This window comes from Pantherophis guttatus, chromosome 7 (genome assembly GCF_059756535.1).
Source record: "Pantherophis guttatus breed Tessera chromosome 7, ASM5975653v1, whole genome shotgun sequence".
In the NCBI taxonomy this organism is placed as follows: Eukaryota; Metazoa; Chordata; class Lepidosauria; order Squamata; family Colubridae; genus Pantherophis; species Pantherophis guttatus.
Window position 1 is genome coordinate 15,828,758 of NC_142069.1, and position 15,151 is coordinate 15,843,908.

Sequence of the window (15,151 nt, forward strand, 5' to 3'; positions counted from 1 at the left end):
AATTCTTTGGACGATTTTCCTTGGATGACCAGTCAATCTCAGTGTAGAAGACTACAATCTTACAGGCTGTATAAACCTAAGACCGCGATCTTAATTGCATTTATCAGCCGTAATGAACATACTGAGACTTGTACCTGGGTAAATAAACCCAGTACTTTGCTGTAACTGCTTATTAACCTATTTTTAAATAACCACTGGTATCACTTCTAATAAATGCTTGAATTGTGTAATGGGGGAACAATCACATTTCTTAATTCTTGACAAACAATACAAGTCTGAATGCCCGGTTGAATTTTTGAACTGAGTGCAGCAGATTTCTAGCACAGATTTGGAACTCATATTCAAATGAATCTCAATCCCATATGTCACAACACACTCCAGGCCACTGCTTCCCAACTGGAACAACCTCCAATTGTGCAGAGTTCAGCTTCAAGAATGGCTACGCTGGCTAAGGACTTAAATCTAAACATTTGGAAATTCCCTGGCTGGCAAATATAGCTCTATACTTTAACAGTATGATCTTAGATTACCTTTCTGACTACTTTTTCATACACAAATCCAACTTTGGCAACTCTAAGTTGAGTTCTTCCATACAGAATTGGATATTTTCTCTTAAATGAGAACATCTACCCACACGAAGAGCCCTCTGTGCTCCCAGTTTAATGTTTCTATAAATATTAAAGCACAAAGAATACATGGATTTTTCCCCTTTTCAGAATATGATAAAAGAATACAGAGATTTAGATACTAGAATTGTAGAGTATTTGGGATAATAAAGCCAATATAGGCATGTTCCACTCTTCATAGATTTTAATTGCAGTTTCTCACATTCATGCATCTACAACCTGAATTTGTTTGGTTTATTCTCTAGAAACATATCACTGCCTTTCAGAAGGCAATTCAACTGCCAGTTTGTGCTTCAATGCCATATTTAATGCCCACTACATGTGATCAAACAGAACTGCTGATAACCTTCTTGAATGACCTGCCATTTGGAACCCAAATAGCTTAAAAGCAGCATTTTAGAAATGCCCTTTTGGTGAACAAGCAAGGTGTTCTATTTTCTTAATTATCTTCTGACACAAACTCTACTTATTGTTCCCCAATAAACAGTTGTTTAATTGGTAAAGGCTGGCAGCCATTCCTGTTGTCTGTGTACACTCTGCGTAGTTTTATGTCTACCTTGTGACAGAAAGTGTTAATATGTACATTTTATTTCCATTATAATTAGCTTTTTTTTTGCTTATTATCCATGGAATCACAAGATAAAAAGATATTTTCACATATGAAATCTGGTGCCAAATTGCCCCCAAATCACTCATACTTTGTAAAAGTCTACCTGGAACAATTCCTGCACAGCTTTATGATCACAATCAAAGCTAATGAATCTTCGCAAACAAGGTGGGCTCTGCTATTCAGAAAGGGGACAATGCAATAAAAACTAGTATTCCTCTAAATGAATTTTATCTATCATTAGTTATGTGATACATGTCATTTGACACCGAATGAATAGAATAGAATAGAATAGAATAGAATAGAATAGAATAGGATAGGATAGGATAGGATAGGATAGGATAGAATTCTTTATTGGCCAAGTGTGATTGGACACACAAGGAATTTGGTGTTATATGCTCTCAATGTACATAAGGAGAATAAAATACATTCATCAAGAATAAAAAATACAACACTTAGTGTTAGACAAGGTTACTAATAAGCAATCAAATCATACTAGGAAACAAATAAAAACAAAATAAATTGAAAGATACAAGCAACATGGTTATAGTAATAAGTGGGAAGAGATACGTAAATACTAGGAAGGAAGAGAAGAATAATAGTAATACAATCTTAGTAAATTGTTTGACAGTGTTGTGGGAATTAGTTGTTAAGCAGAATGATGGCATTCGGGAAAAAACTGTCCTAGTGTCTAGCTGTTTTGGTGTGCAGTGCCCTATAGCGTCTTTTTGAGAGTAGAAGTTGAAACAATTTATGTCCAGGATGTGAGGGGTCTGTAGATATTTTCACAGCTCTCTTTTTGACTCTTGCAGTATGCAGGTCCTCAATGGAAGGCAGGTTGGTAGTAATTATTTTTTCTGCAGTTCTAATTATCCATTGAAGTCTGTGTCTGTCTTGTTTGGACCCCTGATTTGATGACATTATATGGGAAAAGAAGAACATGAACCTTCAACATGGAGAAATTGTTATCAGAGCAGCAACAGACTGACTGCGGCCACAAACAGGTGCAAGATGAACAGTTGGACAGGTGATGGTAGAACAATTCAGTCCATTCCAAAACACACTTGAACATTTGGCAAAGCTCTCATGGGTATATTCGTTATTAAGATGGACCAGACGGAATGAGGAAAGTAAATAATGTTAATGTTTTAGACATTATCTCATGTATCCTTCCATCAGAACCAAGCTTTGAAAACTCTATGGTTTGTTGAGAAAAAAGTGAGGGGAAAAATGAAAATAGTCTTTAGGGAAGAGTCTCTAATAGTTGTAGAAAGATCAAAAGCAAAAATGTACCTATAATTCATGGGAGAAACACTGAGACAATAAGGCAACAGCTTGTTCAGTTTCCGCAGTAGATAAAAATCCTTTGTTTGCCAAAGTGATTTATTTCAGTCAAGAGAGAAAGCAAGGATATTCAAATATAAGCAGTATAGAAATATCCCCAACAACCCATCCAGATTTGGGATGAATTCTTTCTACTCTGCAGGAACCTTCAATCACAAAACTTCCATGGAAATAGTTATTTTGGGGCTTCCCTCACTAGGTTTAGTGGCTTTCTCTGGAACATTCAGAAGATGGGGAAAAGTGGTGAGGATTTGTGAACATGCTTGGATAAGGAAGCTGGTTACCCAAACAGAGGAAGTGGGTGAATTGCTGGGCCTGAGAGCCTGCAGTTACAGAAGTAGAAATAAAGGAAGGAAAAGGATGGAAAATGTTTTGAGTGGCCTTTAGCCAATCAAAGCCAATATAATCTTCCAAAACCAGTCTGGTAGTTGCTTAATAGTCTTGAATTATAGACAGCAATTCCTCTAGACAGGGACAAACATCTTGAGTAAGGGAAAAAAATGTGTGATCTCCAGGGATGGTCCTTAGGATTAGTTGAAGTAGTAGTCAACTGTATGATTTCAGGAGTTGAGGAGGCATCAAAAGTGATCCAAAAGTAGTAAATGCACTGAGGTAGAAGGCAGTGGATGCATAGCTATCACTGAAGGCAATGGCACTTGTGGCAAGCAGCTATTATTCTTTATGTCTTGAAGGACTCCAAGCTCTAATATCAAGCTCCATTTTTTATACACTTCCATTTTCACAGCATCATCAATGGGGTGTTTAGACTTACATTTTTCTGATAATTGAATCTGATGTTTCAGGTGTTAATAGACCTTGAAATGTAGAGTTCACTCAGGACTCAGAGGCCTATCCATAGCTTGTAAGGTTGCAGTAATATCTTTCCTCTCTACAGTACATGACAAGGCATCATCACATATCTGCTGAAGGAGTGCATGTGTAAAGGGTGAGTTTTGCAGTGTATCCCTGGTGGCCATATAATGCTTGTGAGAGGAAAAGTGAGAAGTCCAGTGAAGTAGCACTGAGGATGTTACCTCACTGTTGACCAAACTCAGAGAGCACCAAGGACTTCATAAGTTACTCCTGAGCTACAAATATTCTTTTCTGTTGAGGAGAAAAGTAGCAGGTGGTGTCATATGTAACAGAAAAGAATGGCACCATCATACTAAAGAGGATGAAAAAGTACTTTGAAAATGTTTGTACCGAATTGGTGATTATGTAACCATCTAGAACCAAATATGGAAAATCCTCAGAAATTGAAGGCTGACAGTCTTGCTACAGTTGAGTTGAAGCCAATTCTTCTTCATCCAAGCTCCCAGAGCCCCAACAGCATTCAAATATCAAGATAGTATCTCCACAGCATCTCTTGGATGGCCATAGATAGAGATGCCAAAGCCTGGTATCATCAGCATACTGTCAGATGAGCTCAGTTAGCGACTTCATGTAGATGTTCAATACACCGGGCAGTTCTAGTTTATGTTGTACCATCCCTACCTACATTTTCTTACATCCAGATGTGAGAGATTAGAAATGCAGTATAACAAATAATGATTTGAGCTAAGTAATCAATAAAAAAATCTTAAATCAGTTGAGTGGCGATACAATAAATAAAAATAAAATAAAATACCAGACAGGAAATAATGCTCCTATCACCTCACTGTATTAAAAATGATCAATCAAATGTCCAGACTTTTGAGAAAGGACAGTCTAATGCATTAAAGAACAGGCATGCATTGCATGGGGAGATTTCTTCATCAGGTCAGCCATTTGTGAGACTATTAATAAGCATCAACTTCAGAGCCAGCATCTCACTTGTCGCACTGATTTAATTTACAGTAGATTCATTATAATGATTTCATATTCATTTTGTATGACTTTAAACTGATATATTATTTCATATCCTGCAGAAATAGCTCAATCTCACATGACCCACATAGCACTCCACTCTTACAACAATCCGTTTCTCTTACCTGATATTTCGACCTCATTCTTTTTAATTATTTGATGAGAATGATAACCTCAGCTAGGAGCAACATTTGCTTAGCCCTGAAATTAATTTTCACTTTATGGATGGAATACTTCTCTAAATTATTTCTTTTGGGGTCTTTTTCACAGTATCAGCTTTTGCTCCTAAAACCACTACCATCACCACCACCAACAACAAAATGACTTGGTTACTTACTAGGAACTCCAGATACCAGCCGTAAAGGGCGCAGTACGCGGAAAGCTCTAAGTGCTTTAACATCAAATCCAGCACCTTTACCTCCCAGTGAATTTACCCCATCTGCTTTGGTTGCTTGTTCTAAAATTGCACTAAAAAGCCTGCAGAAGGGAAAGAAATGAAAAACAAAACAAAACAATAAAATGGTTAGTATACAGTATGGAGAAAGAAGCAATCAAGGTACTTTATATAATGCAGAAAATCCTGCATAAGGAGATCAAACAGAACATTCATATTTCTTTATGATATGTACAATGATGATATAGACAAAATGTACATGTGCCCTTTTAGAAATATATTAGTTGACAGTCATAACATAAATTCCCAGACATGCTTTGCAGTTTCTAAAAAGGTTTAGAAGAATCAGTGTCAAATTTAACAGAATCGATCTAATAGCAATAGCACTTAGACTTATATACCGCTTCATAGTTCTTTAGAACACTCTTTAAGTGGTTTACAGAGTCAGCCTATTGCCCCCAACAATCTGGGTCCTCATTTTATCGACCTCAGAAAGATGGAGGCCTGAGTCAACCTTACAAATACATTAATCAATGCATATACTTTTGGCTGCAATCTGTACCCTTTCTATATTGTAAGGCAATGTTTCTCAACCTTGGCAATTTTAAAATACTATATATGGACTTCAACTCCCAGGGGCCAAGCTCACCTTGGCCGGAATGATGTTCCACAGGATGGTGTATCAACTCCAAATATGTTTATCTTTAATGATGATGATACGTATGGGATTCTGATGCTGCATACTAAATGCACCTCTGCATCTGAAGTACTTCAAATACTAAGCATCTATTTGACAGCTATCTTTTAAAACATAGAATCTCTTACAAAAGGCAACGTTAGGGATCGGTAGGTAGGAAGAAGTACTACTTTATCTATGTATTCATCATAGTAATATAATATAAATTTTCAAATATCTTTGTGGATTTTTTTGAAATAAAACAACAGCAACTGTTTCCTAAAGATTGAAAGATAGATACTCACCCTACTACCACAATTATAAAATCTAGTAAATTCCAGCCATTCCGGAGGTAAGCATTAGGATGAAAGAGAAGTCCATATGCTATTACTTTTAAAAATGCTTCCACTGTAAAAATTATGAGAAAGAGATATTCCACTCGTTCCTGCAGGGAAAAGAAAAAGAAAACATGGAACATGGTGGTTAACTTTGGAAAATTACATCATAGGAGAAAGAGAGGGCTACATTTCCAAGTCAAAACAATTGTCTTTTTGACAGGACTGTCATTTCCTGCTGTTCTTGCTAAATGCAAGCCAAATAATTTACATATAGCTGTACACTCTGTAGGATTTTGGCTATCTAGAACATGGAAATACTTCCTAATCCAATGCCTTCCACACATATTTGACTTCCACTCCTATAATCAACAGAGCCAGTTACAGTGAAACAACATTAAAGACAAAATATAGTTATTTTAATTTGGTTAATTTTTAAATTTAAATTTACAGAAACAAAACCATCATATGCACATCAGGATCAAAATTCATGAAATCATGTTCTGGGAATCTACTTTGAGAGAGAATGGAGAAGAGAGAAATAATTTAGAAGTACATTGATGATCACCATTGTCATCATCATCCTACTACAATCTCTCTTCTCTCTGTACAAGCGTACAGTATATCTCACACACACATATACTCAGACAGTGGTACATATTCCCTAATGCGTCTTCTATAAAGTGCTTTCACTTTGGGTGCAAAATGAGTTCTACGTGAAATCAGGTTAATGGACCAAAATGCAATAAACTCCTTTATCAGTCAGGAAATGGGGGGAAAAAATTTGTCCCCATCTCCAGGAGATAGCCGGAAACCAGAATGAAAGCAAACCACATACTATCAAGACTGTTTGATTATATTATGCCGTATCCATGACTTCTGTTTGCTGCAGGGTCGCTGGTGACTTTACTTTAGTGCTCAAGCTAAGGCTATAAAAATATGGGTGGCCATTAGATGGCTGTAAATGATATAGGGCAGTGATGGCTAACCTTTTTGCCATCGCGTGCCAGGAGGAGGGGGCAGGGGAGGGTCGCGCGTGCACATGCCCACACGCATGCGCACGCAACTCCACCCACCCCCGCTCCTGGCACATGATGGCCTGGTAGGCCCGTTTTTCTTTCTTACCTGGTTCCAGATCCTCTCTATGCATCTGGGAAGGGCGAAAACAGCCTTTCCCATTCCCTTGGAGGCCCTACGGAGGCTGAAAGGGCCCATTTCCCAATTCTTGGTGGGACAGGAAGTGACATTTTTTGCTGTCCCCAGCCTCCAGAACCTCTCTAGGAGTCTCTAGGAGCCTCTCTAGGAGTCTCTGGAGGCTGGGGACAGGAAAAAACGTCACTTCCTGTCCCACCGGCAGTCAGGAAATGGGCCCTTTCAGCCTCTGTAGGGCCTCCAAGGGAGTGGGAAAGGCTGTTTTTGCCCTTCCCAGATGCATAGAGAGGATCTGGAGCCAGGTAAGAAAAAAAAATGGGCCTCCCCCCCGACCCTCCAGAGGCAGGAAACAGACTGTTTCCCTACTTCTGGTGGGCCCAGAAGGCCCAAAAATCAGCTGGCCGGTGCGTGCATGCACCCCAGAGCTGAGCTGGCGTGCCCACTAATATGGCTCCACATGCCACCTGTGGCACGTGTGCCATAGGTTCGCCATCACGGATATAGGGTTTCCTGCATGAGCAGGGGGTTGGATTAGACCTCCAAGGTCCTTTTCAACTCTTGTTATTCTGTTCTGATAAACCAGAGGGGCAGTGGTGGGATTCAGCCAGTTCACACCACTTCAGGAGAACCAGTTGTTAACTTTCTGAGCAGTTTGACAAAGTGGTTGTTGGAAGAACCGGTTGTTAAATTACTTGAATCCCACCACTGCAGAGGGGTCTGTAACCTTAAACACTCAAAGAGCCACTTGCGCCCATTTCCCACAAAAAACAAAACACCGGGAGCTACAAAACCTGGTTGGGCGTGGCCATCTTGACATCACTCACTCCCACCCAGTCACATGACACCCCCCAGCCACGCCTACCTAGTTTTTGTGGCTCCAGGTATTTTCTTTTAAACAGGTCTTTCTCTCTCTCTCTCTCTCTCTCCCCTCTCTTTCATCTTTCTCTCTCTCTCCCTCTCCCTTTCTCTTCCCTCTTTCTTTTAATTTTTTTGAATTTTTGAAGCTAGGATATGACTGCCCTATTCAAATATTCACATGGGACCATGAACAGTTGCTTCTGCTGATTGCCGGCCAGCCAGGACAATTAATTCTAAGATACCTGGTGATCCTATTTCAGAAAAAAACAGTGAAGCCAAGGAAGAAAACCATAACATTAAGGACAAAAACCTCGGTCTTTACCGAGAGGTGCAGGGCAGATGTTTCCAAATCTATCTGCTGTAGTCACTAAAGAAAGTGCCATTTACATATGCTCTTAATTCTTAATAGGCTCTAACTCCTCAGGGAGAAATAGGACAGCTGCTTACAGGAGAACAGCTGGCTGCTTGCTGATCAGGCAGTTGTCCATAACCCAAATTATATGATATCAACGTCAAAATACAGCAAAATTTCACTGAGATCAGATGTCAATCCAAGATCATGGCCCTTAATGAAAGTTAAAAAAACAAAACAAAAACCTCACACTTTGTATTACTAAGAGTTTTTCAAGTTGCAATACAATTTTCAAATCATTTGGGTTTTGTGATTGCCTATTTGTAAGTAAGTCTCTATTCCCAGTTTGCAGATAGATTAAAGAAAGGTGTATGTTAGTCCATTGTGATTTGCAGATCAAAGCCTACTTTGAAATTCAGATGTTTAACTTATCAATTTAAGGAACCATAATTGTTTCAGTAAGCTAGAGATAGGAAAATTGAGGTACCAAGATCCTGGGCAGTTCTCTAAACCCTTCTTCTTTTTGGGGGTGTAAGTATGTGTCTGGATTGGAGGCCTACGTGTATGTATGTCTGCAGAGATGCAACCTCATTATTTTGAGACGTGAGCTCTACAAAACTGCTAGAGAGGATCTAAAACAAGAACAGAGCGTTTGTATGCTGTTAATCTGGATTTAATATTAAACAATCCCTGTATTTGTTAACGTCAGAATATAAAGCTTCTTTTGTAACCTATAACATTGCAATGGAAAAATCTGAATGGCAGTTCCATTCCCAGGACTATATCGTAATTAACATTACATGGTATTTCAGGGAAATGATTTAAAGCCTGTAAACACAAGAGAGAATATGCTTATTCTCTGCACTATCTCAATCGTACTTCATCTTTCTCAGCAAGGAAGCAGGTGAAATCTGCACTTCCTCTCTTGCCCTGTCAAAGATACAACCTAGCCAGCAAACTACTTCCAAATATTGTCACTGAAATACAGTGGATTTAAAAAGAACTATCACCATTCTGAGATAGTCTTCAATTACGTTGGACAAATGCCTTACATTGCTTTTTATGTTAGGCTTTGTTCTTTCCACAAGCTCCTATCATTCACTCAGAATTATAGTTCTACTATTCCAAATATAGCAGAATATCAACCGAGTCCTTCCATTCTTTCTACGTTTGAAAGTTTATTTATTTATTTTATTTTATCAAATTTATATGCCGCCCTTCTCCCGTAGGACTCGGGGCAGCTCACAGAATAAAAACAACATAACAATAAAATAATGCTAAAACAAGCCAATTTAAAATCCCCAGACAATAAAACCTCGTGGCAGATCAGGGAATTTGCTGAAAAAGCCATGTCTTCAGGTTGGTGCGGAAAGTGCGGAGGTCGGGGGCCGTCCGGAGCCCAGTGGGTAACCCATTCCAGAGGGTCAGTGTTTCCCCATTTATCTTCAATATTTACATTATTTTTGCCTTGCTGTCTTTAATAATAGTATATTATATATCTGAACATTCACTGCAGACATTTTGTTGAGTTCATTTGCTAATTTATTTCATGTGATTAAATAATTGTTTTGTAGAAGACTCAAGAATGGGTTCCATGCTAGGATGCTGAATGGGACTTGGGGACTTGAATGTCATTCTGTATGAACTGAAGGCATGAAGTAAAATACAGCTACTCCTCGATTTATGACCACAACTGGGCCCCAAATTCCCATGGCTAAGCAAGACATTTGTTGTGAGTTTGCCCCATTTGAAGACCTTTCTTGACACAGCTGTTAAGTGAAGCACTGCAGTTGTTCAGTTAGTAACACAGTTGTTAAATGAATCTGACTTCCCCATTGACTTTGCTTGCCAGAAAGTTTCAAAAGGGGATCACATGACCCTGGGACCAGGGGACATAGCAATTGCCATAAATACAAGCCAGCTGCCAAGTGTCCAAATTTTGATCATGTGACCATAGGGAAAAGTCGTAGGTGTGAAAAACAGTCTTAAGTCACTTTTTTTAGCACTGTTGTAACTTCGAATGGTCATTGAACGAAGGATTGTAACTCAAAGACTACTTGTATTATATAATGCAACCCATCAGTGTCCAAGAGAGAAAATAAGAACTGCCCAAATGGCAGATTGTCATATATTTAATTTTTAATATTCATACCTATCGATTTATCCTCTATAGTTAAAGGGAAAGGTTCCCCTCGCACATATGTGCTAGTCGTTCCCGACTCTAGGGGGGAAAGCCAAAGAGCCAGGGCTGTTCGAAGACGTCTCCGTGGTCATGTGGCCAGCATGACTAAATGCCAAAGGCACACAGAACGCTGTTACCTTCCCACCAGAGGTGGTCCCTATTTTTCTACTTGCATTTTTTATGTGCTTTCGAACTGCTAGGTTGGCAGAAGCTGGGACAAGTAACGGGAGCTCACCCTGTTACGTGGCAGTAGGTATTTGAACCGCTGAACTGCTGACCTTTTGATCAACAAGCTCAGCGTCTTAGCCACTGAGCCACTAGGTCCCCGCCCTCTATTGTTAAAAATCCACTATTATATAGAAAATCTCTGGCTCTGTTAAACTCTCTGCTTATCTCTGGATTGAGTATTTTTCTGTAGACAATACTTTCCTCAGCTGGAATAATAGGAGAATGAAGATTACCTCATCTTCAACTATACTTCTAAGATTAACTTTATTTATTTATTATTTTTGCAAACAACTCAAGGGAGCAAACGTATCTTCCTCCTCCCATTTTCCACACAACAATAACCCTGTGAAATGGATTGGACTAAGAGTGAATGACTGGCCCAAAATCACCCCCACTGGCATTCATGGCTAAGGAAGAACTTGAACTCAGAGACTCCTGTTTTCTAGCCTGGTGCTTTCACCATTAGACCAAACAGGCTCACCAGGTTTCTTCCTTAGTAGCAAAATAAAAACTAATTGGAATAAGGCCCTGATCTATCCAGATTGTTCACCCAATCATATTAATATGTTAAACTGTCAATGACTAAGGAAAATCAATTTTCACCATTTTATAAATGTTTCTACTTAAATCTCTGAAGTTATAGTATACATGATGCATAATAAATATCTACAGTATTTCTAGGGATGACTACATCCCTAGAGATCTATCACCAATCGCCCACATTTTAATGGCTTTTAAAAAGCTAGCAATCTAGCTGAATATGTTTGTTAGCATTTAAGATGCACTTATTTCTGAGATATCATCTTAAAATAAACTGAAAATGTGCAGTTGTGATGTATGGCAACTATACGCCTGTAAAAGAGTTGGATGATTAAGTTAATACACATGATTCAGCATTCCACTTTTCTAGTTCTAAGTAATATATGCCTCTTTTTGTCATGTTCCTAATGTTTATAACATTTTCCAAGGCAATTGAACTTCCTGGAGCAGAGAGGCCCAGATTCAGGCTGTACCACTGGATGCTAACCTATATACTAAAAGACTTATCTAATTCAACTTTTTGTTACATCTTTTCTATCTTACTCTATGGAGTAGAGAGTTGGTCTCTAACAGAAAACCACTTGAAGAAACTAGAAGCATTTGAAATGTGGATTTACAGACAACTATTACGTACAAACTGGCTTAACAAAATCACAAATGAGGAGGTGATAAGCCGCCTGGGAAAGCAAAGGGAAATAATCAAAGCCATTAAAAAGCAAAAGTTTTATTTTGGACATGTGATGCGACACCCAGAAAAATACAGCATCCTTCACTTAATCCTCCAAGGAAAGATTGAAGGCAAACGAGGTCCAGGCAGAAGAAGAACGTCATAAAATATACAAAAGTATGAAGGCTATTGCTTAACGCATTGTAAGCCGCCCTGAGTCTCCAGAGAAGGGCGGCATATAAATCAAAATAAAATTAAATAAATAAATAACTAAAATAAATAAATCATGACTTCAAAACCTTAGGGGCTGGTTTGGACAAAACTCAGCAGCACTTTTTCATACACCTGTTGACAAAAATAGGATTGCCAACATGATCGCCAACGTCCAATGATGGATATGGCACAAGAAGAAGAAGAATTCAACTTTTCTAACCAATATTTCCAAGGCTATGTTAGGATCCCCCCCCCTTTTTTTTGCTCCTTATATAATTAATAGCAACCATAAGAAGAAAAAAAACCTGTGAAATATTTATTACAATATTCAGTCTAGGAGGATGAACTGATAAACCCCACCAAATGTGGCAAACCACATGTGACACAGTATACCAAAATAAAATGCTGCAGCATTTGGAATCCTAGTTTGTCTTGGCAGATTTGGAAACTAATCAAGAGTCTGGCCTGGTTAATCCTTCCTTGGAAGACCTTTAGGGAATATCAGCGCAGTATGGTAGATTGAGATTTTTTTTTAAAATCCTGGAAGAGGCTGATGATAAACACAATGCTATTGCCAGGAAAATTATCTGAGTGGTCCATGAAATCACCAAGTAGAAATCTGCAAAGCCCAATGTTGTGGGAAGGAACATTTTGGAGAATTCTAGAATGTTTGTTCCTCCTTTGAACCATGACAATCCAGCTGAATGGGGTTGGGTGAGTCCAGCAGTATTCAGGCCCCATTCTCCTCAGACTGACAGTTAAGGCAACCTGGCTCAGAAACAATTCACATTGACCTTGTACCATTTCCAATTTTAGCTGAATTTTTAATTCCTTTTAAATATACATCATCTCTCTCCCTGAACATAAAGATCTGCTTACAATCTATTCATGCTGTATTTGAATAACATGGAGCCTTGTACTACCCTAAATGTTAAAAGAAAGTATGGCACAGATTTTGTTCGTAATTCCATTTCACCCCATACTGAATAGAAATTATTTTAGCTTCACAAACTACTAGCTTATCCTAGAAATCTTGGATCACCCTACTTTTCCTCAGTTTTTCCTTCCTCTTCCCTCCAGTGAAGGAAAATTGCTTACTCAACATTTGGGTTTTTTTAAAAAAATATACTCCAGCATACTCGTGAGTAATTGATTAATGAATAATTCATTATTCATGAATAATGAATTGAAATGGAAATGGGCTTGGCACATAGCCAGTTGAACAGATGGCAGGCGGACCAAGGCAGTCATAGAATGGACCTCACTTGATAAAAAGCATCCACGAAAGAGACCTAAAACAAAATGAATCAATGACATCAGCAAGTATTGGGGCTCAATTGGCAAAAGAAAGCTCAGGACCATATTGGTTGGAAATATGTGGAAGAGGCCTTCATCCTGCAGTGGATTGACAATGACTAAAATGATGATAATGATGACTCATGAGTAAATTAATACACTGTGCATTTTATTATTACTGTTCTTCAACTGTAGTGTCCTGTACTTCTTCAACCTCAAATATGTCACTGAATTGGTAATATTAACTGTTTATTATAGGGACTGGTATTATTTTGCCACAAAACTAGATCTCAGAATTGAATCAAAGGATGTATTAAAATATTGAAGAAATGTAACACATTCAGATAGGTTGGGGATAAAAAACATCTATACAACCTAACACAATGCAGTTTACTACTTCAACCTGGGGTGAGTGGGTGGTTGAGGAGAGGGAAAAAGTGCAAGATGAATTCCATTTTATTTAAATGTCTGTGTTCTTCACCAGAATTTCCCAAAATGTTCCCACCGAATATTATATCAACTTATTTTAGCGCTATTCAATTGTGTGAGATGTATTTTAAGAACTCTGTGGCAAGGAGCAATTTTTGTAAATGGAAAAAAATTAAGAGAGTAGCCAAGAAAAAGAACTTGATGTTACAAATACTGGATTTCTAGATTAAATGTTATCAACAAATACTGGATTTATTACGGGAGAATCCTTTTTGATGTGATTATGTTAACTCACGGTTAACATACATTTGGATGAATAAAACTGATCTTTAGTAATACAGCGCCAGAAGGGGATACTTATAGGATCAACTCTATAAAACAGATTCTGAGACAGATTTGTTGATACTGGGTTGCTTCCAAACACATTTTGTTGCTAAGGAGACATGAGGTCCAGTTTTTTTTTTTTTTAAACCAACAAAGGATTTAATAGATTTTTTTTTTTAAATCCAGGAGACATTGTCAATGTAGTAAATAAAGGCCTTTCCTTTTGTCCCAAAGAAATTTACAGTACCGCATATGGTCAAAATGAAGTCAAAACGTAGCAAAACGAATCAAGGAAGGATATGTCATAAGAATAATGATTTGAACTGAAAATATTTACAGACCCCTCACATCCTGGACATAAACTGTTTCAATTCTTACCCGCAAAACGACGCTATAGAGCACTGCACACCAGAACAACTAGACACAAGAGCAGTTTTTTCCCAAATGCCATCACGCTGCTAAACAAATAATTCAACACTGTCAAACTAGTTACTAAATCTGCACTACTATTAATCTTCTCATCGTTCCTATCACCCATCTCCTCCCACTTATGACCGTATGACTGTAACTTTGTTGCTGGTATCCTTATGAATTATATCGATATTGTTTCCTGATTGCTTATTTATACCCTATGAGTATCATTAAATGTTGTACCTTATGATTCTTGATGAACATATCTTTTCCTTTATGTACAGTGAGAGCATATGCACCAAGACAAATTCCTTGTGTGTCCAATCACACTTGGCCAATAAAGAATTCTATTCTATTCTATTCTATTCTATTCTATTCTATTCTATTCTATTCTATTCTATTCTATTCTATTCTATTCTATTCTATTCTAATTCCACTCTATTCACCAAGTTTGCTTAAATAAAACATGTTTTTGCTGTACCATAAACCCCAGTTTCTAGAATAAATCTTTATGACAGTTTATTGATTTATTAAGAATGAGACTGTCATTATGCTCTCTGTGATGCCCAGGTATGGTCCACTTGTGAGTAAATCTGCCTCTACCCAGTATCATTTTTTGGAGCAAATAAGAGCTTCCATTTGCTGTTTATCGTATTGCTCTGTTCTGTCCCA

At 38.1% G+C, this 15,151-nt stretch overlaps 1 protein-coding gene across 12 annotated transcripts in view; it reads right to left on the reverse strand.

Annotated features, from left to right (window-relative positions):
* The window catches only part of CACNA1C (calcium voltage-gated channel subunit alpha1 C), a 625,236-nt gene that overhangs the window by 194,820 nt on the left and 415,265 nt on the right, over nucleotides 1-15,151 (reverse strand). For 11 of the 12 annotated variants that reach the window (XM_060694463.2, XM_087873676.1, XM_087873677.1 and 8 more), the window contains 2 exons: nucleotides 5,798-5,937; nucleotides 4,760-4,899 (listed from right to left, as the gene is read on the reverse strand). In XM_060694463.2, coding sequence (XP_060550446.2) covers nucleotides 4,760-4,899; nucleotides 5,798-5,937 — 280 coding nt within the window. Of the gene's footprint in view, nucleotides 1-4,759; nucleotides 4,900-5,797; nucleotides 5,938-15,151 lie in introns of those variants that run through there. The other variant, XM_087873672.1, reaches the window with a different exon arrangement.